Raw genomic sequence first — 8456 nt, forward strand, 5'->3', positions numbered from 1 at the left:
AGTGAAAAGATTCAAACTTTTGAGCCCTGTAAAGAGCCAAAGTAGCTCCGTAAGTAGTTCTGGCCAAGTCCTTTTATCCTATGACAGTCTTAAGTTCGTAGATCGCTTGTAATTTTGTTTCATTTTGTTCTCATAAAAGTGTAAATCCGTCAACTCAAAACCAAAATAATTCAAACCAAAGAATCATTTTATGTTGAACTTGTGAAATTTGCTTTCGAATACAACTTGAGAGGATATCATAATTTAGAAACCACCAAGTAATCATCCCACAATGATTCAATTCTAAAATATTAAAATGGGTTAAAATTGGTCAAAAACATATCATCTTTTCCATTTTCATCCTGTATATTTTGCGTAAAAATGAGAATAAAGAACAGTTGACAAATTCATTAAACTCAAGCTCATGATCCAAACTCAAATAAATAGAACACTTAAAGGGGATTCTAACTGATTCAAGAAAAATAACATTGAGGAAATAAGAACAAGCTCATATTCACCAGTCTTGAGTAAAACATCAACAATCTACTACTCTTTCAAAGATCTTGCACACTCAAACCTGCAAGCAAAAAGAAGAAACACATTGGTGAATTCAGATCGATATGTGGATCTTCTAGAAAAGCAACATCAACAATTACCCCAGTACAAAGAACTATTTCCAACTACCCTTGGCCGTGATAAGGAAAAGGTTTTTCAAAAAGAACGTCTCTTGTTTCTTTTTTCTTAAGATTGTAATTGCCCATAGAAGTGCTTATCTTCGTCGTGTGAGAATAAATGAGAACAAGTTAACAAAGGGATGACCCAATCTATACTTGTAAATGTAGTAGGTTTCTTTAATGGCAATTTAATCAGGGAAAAGGAATCCTTATCGGTATAAAGATACTAAAAAAAAAAAAATTTGAACAGCTAGTATCATCGATAGTGTACTGACCTGGAGGAAGTGATTGCTTCAACTTTTCTGCCTTTTCTGCGTCAAATACGCAAAGAGTGTACAAATACTTGGAGCACCTAACCTTAAACTTGACAACATCCTTGCTCTTCTTAATTTTCACAGAACGGGCATCTTTCCTTCTTGCAGTGAGAAGGAAATCCTTAATTTCATGGATTTGCTTCGGCTATTGATCAAATGAAAAAAATTCAGTACAACAATGACCCAAAATGGTGAAATTACACTTTTTGGAGAGAGAAATAGAAAGCGGAGGAATGATAGATAGGTGACAAAATAAACTATCAGCATAAAAAGGGTCTAATTGGGAAAATATTGCCCCTAGTCTAATTATCTGCTATTCTGCTACCTCTATACTAGATTAAAAAACACATAGTAATATAAACAACTCAACTGAGTACATCTAGGTGTCCTAATATCATTTAACTTTAAGGTTAGGAAAATAGAATGAATCAAAACTATGACGAGCAATTTTAAGTAGTATGCACATGTCTCTACAATGTCTCCAAAAATGAAGTTCAAATGAATCCCATGGCATTATTTTAAGCACAGTTTTACACCTCAAGGCAGTTTGCTCTAACAAAGCGAGGTGGCACCTTAGGCGTACGCCTCGATGTGTAAAAGGCGTAAACTTTTTTCTTGCAAGGAAAATGACATCTAATATATAAAAACAACAGAGTTTTTCTACTTTACTACCATAATATACAGTCTTTAACTGTTTAATAAACAAAATACTAATGTTTTTATGTTGTCCAACAACTCAAAAATAACAGGTGACTTCAGATGCACACAGTTTATCCTCGGTCTCAAATACGAAGGCCTCGAGGCATCAAGTGACCGCAATGCCTCAAGGCATACACCTTCATCGTTTTTTTTAACATTGTCCCATAAAGCCTTCATACGTGAAGACAGCACACATATGAAGATGTCATTTTTTTCCCTTAACAAAATCAAGGTTTACGTTTTAATAACACATACTAAAGCTTACCCAAAGGTCCAAATGAATAATGGAGAAGTATACTTTTAGACATATTCAATTCGATCACAATGAGAGTGTGAGAAACCAAAATAAACCCAATTTGTCAAAAGTGAGAAACATAAAAAAAATTCCGGAGTCTCCTTAGCTTCTTATAAGTTCCCTCTATAACAGTTGAGATTGTTTGAACTATATAACATTTTGCATAACTAATGATACTGATAACTTAAATTCTACAAGCTAGGGTTTACAATTACACCATTAAACAAGATGGATTTTAAGTAGTTTCAGTATAAACCCAGAAAAATAACTAGTGAAGGAACTGTAACCCAGATTAGATAATCTCAAAATACACATAATTACTAGAGACATTGAGTTTAAACATGAACAAAATCATAAACATTGAATGATAATCCGGAAATAAACCAAAACTCAAATAATATATAAACCATTAGAAGATGAAAGAAGAAGCAAACAGATTCAGTAGAGGGAATTAAAGATCAAATTTTTACCATTTTATGAAACTTTAGCAAAGCGTCTCAAGCTGGTTCCTTTTCAGATTTCTTTGAAGTCCTTCGTGTTTGTCTTGTTTATACCAGAGGATATCTATTATCTCTCAAAAACCCTAATTAGTAATTACTCTATCATGGGCTTTAAGGATTTCCAGGCCTCCTCTCCCATTGTACAAGGGCCAAAATTCTTACTACGGGCAGCCACTCAAAGAAGAACGAGATAGTGGAGGGGGAAGTTGTATAGGGCCTCCCCGATTTTGTTTTTTTTTTTTTTTGAAATATTCCCCGATTTTGTTAAAAGACCTCCCCATGAACCATTTCACTTGGGAAATAATTTGAGGGGAGGTTTTTTAACAAAAATGAGGGGGCCCTTTGAAATCTCCCTAGTGGAGGCATAGTTTTCTCTGTTGAAAGGTAATATAAGATTTGTGTCTCGAACCCGGGACACAGAAGATAGAAACTAGTTTCGTGACAACTGCTTGTTCACAAAAAAAACCTTATTAGTTTTTTTTTAAAGTGCCCTGCTTCATAGATCAAAAGAGATTACAAGCTAACGGTTCATCAACAAGAAGGGCCTATACAACATTGCGGTTAGCTATTCTATTTACATGGATACAAGAGAAGTTAACAAAAACGGGTTTAAGTAATCTAATAGAGTTCATGAGTCTATGACAAGTCCAGTGCGATGTATTAGCTTCTCCATTGATTGCGCGTATTACATTGTTGCAATCTCCTTCCAAAATGATGTTAACAAACTTCAAGCTTTTGGCCGCCGTGCATAGATCTTTAAGAGCCGCCAATGTTTCACCTTCTTCTACTGACCGACACCTGATGATGGTTGACACCCCTGCAGTACATTGAGACAAAGAATCATGGAATACTATACCAATTGCAGCATCCTCAGTTATCTTTGTGAAACTTACATCAAAGTTACATTTGATGGTGTTAGGTGGTGAGGGATCCAGCCCTTACTTTTTTTTTTAATTGTTCAGCGTGTCTCGAACCCTTGTTCCATTGGTAGTGATGTTTTGATTGTAACGAGAAGAGTTAATCTGTGGCTTGAACTAAACTTGTTACATTCACTAAGCAATCAGGGACTGAAGGTTCTTGTTTCATGGAACAGAGTACTACACCTTGGTTTCCATATTTGCCACCAAGATGTGGTAAATATAGAGTAATGTGCTGATGATCCTTCTCTAGGGTTATTACAAGGGATTAACGCTTGCTCAAATTTGCAGACAACAAACATGTTACTACCAACTGTAGAGAGTTTCACGTAAAGACATACTTTTGTTGTTTATATTTATAGGTGATAAGTGTTAGTTGTTAAGAATGCGATACTAAGAACATCTCCAATTGGGACACTCTAACACAAATTCTAAAGTCTTAGTCGTCAAGTGTCAAAGAAATACTCTTTCCTAAGTGTCAATATAGAGACACTTTAAATTATTTTTTTCTCCATAGATATCTCTAAAATACCTCTGCTTAATACACACGTCATTTCTAAATTCAATAGAGAAAAAGTAGTTAAAAACAATGATTTCTATTAGTTTGAAGTTTTAGAGTGTGAGTAGGTGGCACTTACAAAACTCAAGAAGACACTTCAATTTTATTATGTCTCTATTGAGACTCTATATAATAATTACATTCACCTCATAATAGAATGTCTAACAAAGTGTTCCATTGGACAAAGTTTTTTAACAAAAACTCTAAAAAATCTTATGTGACACTCTGAGAGTTACAGTTTGAGTATCCCATTTGAGATGCTCTAAGTTCTCAAATATACCACCTTCGTATGGGTCGGCCCACTAGTCGACCATTTGGTCGGTGGAGAGAGAAATCATATCAACAATCATACATCCTGAAATAATTGGGTTAGATACATCATAAGAACAACAATATGCTCATGACTCTCCTCAAACATTTAGACATCCTAAATGTCATAGAATCTACTATACACCTCATTATTTATAATTTATACTATTAATAGCAAAGAATCACTAAATGATGGTTTCTAAAAAAATATCCATCATGTGATCTCCATATTCTTTCAACAACAAAAAAATGTGATCTTCGTATCTTAGTGTGGATGCACTACAGCTGGAGCAAGATCCCAAATACATTATTACTACTTCTGCCAGAGTGCGAGAAGGACTTCTAGCAAGGGCGGATCTACGTGGAGACTAACACTGGCTGCAGTCAGGGTTAGTTTTCGAATATCCATATTAGGAGGTAGTGTTGTGGATGAAACAGCCAGGGTTAGTTCTCAAATAACTATATTAGAAGGCAATATTTGACAAAGAAAGTAGTGCGGCTTAGTTGGTATTGGCCTTGGGCTAGGTGTGGATCCTGGCTCCGCCCCTGACTTCTAGTAAAAGACCCAAAGCAGAAATAAAGAGAAAGAAGGAGCTCATGGTGCAGATAATCAATCACCCATACCAATTAAGGGATTTTGAGAAATTGTATGTTCATTGTGCCCATAAAATTTTAAACAAAGTACATTTCATTCCAAACCCTTAGTACTTGGAATCACTGGTTTTGTAGTCTAAACTCTAAGCAAATAGTTCTCTCCTTTGGCTATTAGGGTTTCTAGACGAATTGGAAGAAGGGGGCTCAACAAGTCTCTCATGCTCAAAGATAGTAACTTTTGTGCTACAAACCATTAACTTTAAACGTATAAACTACAATAGCAAAATCCAAAATATGTATAAATTGGCGCAAAAGAAATATACTAGTAAATTTATATAATGAAATAGAGCATTACATCTCTTTATTTATTAAACCGATATTCTCCATCCTAAAGTTATCATTATCCTAATTAATCCATAATTTCTCTTCATTTTTTTTTCTCTTTTAATTACATCGACAAAATTAACTTAAATCAGTCGATAAATTATAGATTAACTTTTCATACTTAGTTAATGAACTGACAACGTTTACGAATTTGCCCTTCCGTCCCAGTCAAAACTCCAATACTACCCATCCGATTCATGGACAAAGCCCAAGCTTTTCTCCAATCTTCGAACCCAGTTGTGGAATTTGCAAATTCCTTAGCAATACCTTCAGTAGTTATGCTTTCAGAATCATCAGTATCCAAAAGTAGTTGTTGATCTATGTTTAGAACTGCTTGCTTTCTTAGAAGTCTTGAATAATAGCTACTGCTAAAACGGTATTTTGAACCGTTTTCTGGGTTTAGGAATACTGTTTTTTCGTGTTCGCCTTTCTTTAACTTTGATGGGCATTGGGCTCTTAGTTCTGCTAATAGAAATGGGTCCATGTTCGGGTCGGGTTTTCTTGTACCTTTGTAATTGTATAGACGATCAAGAATGTTACGACATCTTGTTGAACCCATCGTATGTCCTCCTGCATTTGTCAAAATAAATTATTTTTAATATATATTCTTACATTTAAGTATTAAGCTAAATGAGTATCTTTTTAATAACGAAATTAAGCTAGGCAAAGATGACAGTTCTTACAAATTTAGTGATTCTCAAAAGGTTGACTGAAAGACAGTATTGAGATTAATTAATCTACGATTAGACTAGTTGAAGTATTTTCTACCGGTAAAGATTTTCTTAAAAATTTCGAAAGTTATCACTTTGTAGTTGACGTTAGATGAACCTCCGTCTTCGTCTACAGTTGATATCGATAGTTTTGATATAGAAGATGCATATCTTACGACACTACAGGAATGGTATTGTGGGAAGAAAAAGTCGACCGAACAAACAAAAGAATTACTACCAATTAAGGGGAATTGGTTAGGGACACTTTTTAAAAAAATTACTCCATATCTACTCTTTCATTCTCCTATATATGATAAATTTGTTGTGTGAACAAATGGTTGTTTTACTATACATAGATACAATCATACAACTTTCTCACATGACACATCATTCGACCAGTTAAACTTGTCTGACAACTCTGTGTGTATACAAGTCTTTTCTCCAACAAAAATGCTAAATGGCCTGAAAAGTGAGATCGGCACATGCCAACTACCAATGTGACTGACTCTCACTGGACGAATTGTTTCTCTCTCAAGAGGGACCACTCGATGGGAGTCAGCCACATCAATGTTCGGCCTGTAGTCGACTCTATTTTTCGAACCATTTAATAATTCTCTTTACTCTATTTTTTGAACCATTTAATATTTCTCTCTCTCGGATATCATTAAAAGTAGAGTAAGAAAATATATATGTACCTAGGAGGGTGGTCATGTCGAGTACATCTAAACCTTTGGATTTGAAGTAAGCAAGAGATTGTTGCCATGTTATTGATGGTGAAGGAAGGTCTACTGATGCTGCTTTTGATACCAAACCATCCTTTCTTCCTAGCCGCACTGGATAAGATGGTGCCCCTGCCTGCAATTTTATTCATTCCACCAACACTCAATTTTAGTAATGAAGTCAGAATTATACAACTTTGATCCAAACCATAATTCTTAATAGCTAACTTCTAACATCTTATTTATAATAGAAGGGGAAAATAGGTTAAAATTGTCTCAACCAATAATGCTCTTTGGCCGAACAAATCTATCAATTTTATTTTATTCTAACTTTCTAAGTAAAATTTACACATAACAAAATTTGCACATGACACACAATTTGCTTTGGCTTGCAAAGATTTTTACGGGTTTTGTGGAGTTTGTACAAGGAACCCACATAAAGTAAATATTGACATGTCTTTTAACTAAGACCTTGTATTAAATATATCTTTCTAAAAGTATTATTGATTTCCTTTCCATGTATGACCACACTGAAAAAATTGAATTTTTGACCTTGGAAATGGAGAAAAGGTACACGATACCCGGCCGACTAATACAAATCAATTACCATCATTAATCATTTTTAAGAAATTAAATATTAATAAAAGAAAACAAAATTGATTACCAGATGAACTGCATCTCTAGTAGCAAGCACGAGGATATCCGCACATGAAACTACTCCAGGGCATTTTATCTCTACAACTTCTTTGATCAAATCAATAAATGCAAATCCCCCAAGCCTTGCATTTTGTGGCGCTGTTCTCTCGGAGTTTGGCCCATTCAATAGAATAGATGCATCACAACCCTATATAGTCATACACATACACACATTTACAATCACATTAGAGTATAGGTTATAACCTCACGAGAAACATATCTAGAAAAAATAAATAAAAAGAGAGTAATACAATCACTTAGAGTTTTACTTACGGATACAAAGCAATCAGAATAGAGCAGACGAAGGAGTTTAGGTGCAATAGTTTTATCATTATCATAAAACAATTTAACTTGGTGTTTCACATACTCTTCTAAATCAGGACACTTATCATCAAGCTTATAGAATTTCCTCACTAGACCTGTTGAGGGCACCCCGACTGCGCCCTCCACACTTGATGTTAATGGACACACTACTAATGCAACGACCCACACCAATACAAACCCGATATTGCAATACCCTTCTCTCCTCATCATTTTCATCAACTTCTTCTTCTCAAAATTGTAAAAATCTAGAGAAAAAGAAGAAAAAAAATGGAGAGAGAGATAATGTGTTGGGGTAGTGGTGAGAGAGAAAGTCTTACATATGGACCTTTATATAGATTCTAGTGTAAGATGCTTCTACTACCTTGGGTGAAAATATTCAAGTTGGTATTTTTTGAAAAGTGTAATAAAATATAGATGGAAGCTTTGAATTATGGTCTTCCTTAACTAGCGGCACGTGCGAAGGAGGGAAGTTTGATGTCATAATATGCATAAACAATGGCTCTTCACATGTGCCGAGGAGCTAGGGCTTTCATCAACATTCTTCAAGACTATCTTGTCTATATGAAGTTTCCTTTTAACTCTATCTAGGGTTGTATCTTGTATGAAACACTAACATGCCTTGGCTAAAGGAGCGGAAGGTAATTTTATAAGGGAATACTAGTTTAAATTCGCCTGGAGTTACAAAATTAGTCTGTCGCGCCATAAAACTTCTGACTAGTTCTAGATAGATTAATCGAGTTGCACTCAAGTTTAACCTGATTAATACTTAGTTTCAATAAAACA

At 34.8% G+C, this 8456-nt stretch overlaps 2 protein-coding genes across 2 annotated transcripts; both read right to left on the reverse strand.

The window, feature by feature from the left end:
* Window positions 1–306: 306 nt before the first annotated feature.
* Window positions 307–2638, reverse strand: LOC147550817 (large ribosomal subunit protein eL38z/eL38y). The gene is made up of 3 exons (XM_086670430.1): window positions 2432–2638; window positions 929–1112; window positions 307–556 (listed from the first exon to the last, which is right to left on the reverse strand). Exons 1-3 carry the CDS (start codon window positions 2432–2434, stop codon window positions 534–536), a joined length of 210 nt encoding a protein of 69 aa, XP_086526556.1. The 5' UTR covers window positions 2435–2638; the 3' UTR covers window positions 307–533.
* Window positions 2639–5143: 2505 nt separating this feature from the next.
* On the reverse strand, window positions 5144–8018 carry LOC147550818 (putative peroxidase 61). Its single transcript, XM_086668990.1, has 4 exons — window positions 7623–8018; window positions 7318–7497; window positions 6630–6789; window positions 5144–5794 (listed from the first exon to the last, which is right to left on the reverse strand). Exons 1-4 carry the CDS (start codon window positions 7887–7889, stop codon window positions 5346–5348), a joined length of 1056 nt encoding a protein of 351 aa, XP_086525116.1. The 5' UTR covers window positions 7890–8018; the 3' UTR covers window positions 5144–5345.
* Window positions 8019–8456: the final 438 nt, after the last annotated feature.

Source organism: Eschscholzia californica, unplaced genomic scaffold (genome assembly GCF_041429995.1).
Source record: "Eschscholzia californica isolate CP2 unplaced genomic scaffold, dmEscCali1.0.p SCAF_3, whole genome shotgun sequence".
NCBI lineage: Eukaryota > Viridiplantae > Streptophyta > Magnoliopsida > Ranunculales > Papaveraceae > Eschscholzia > Eschscholzia californica.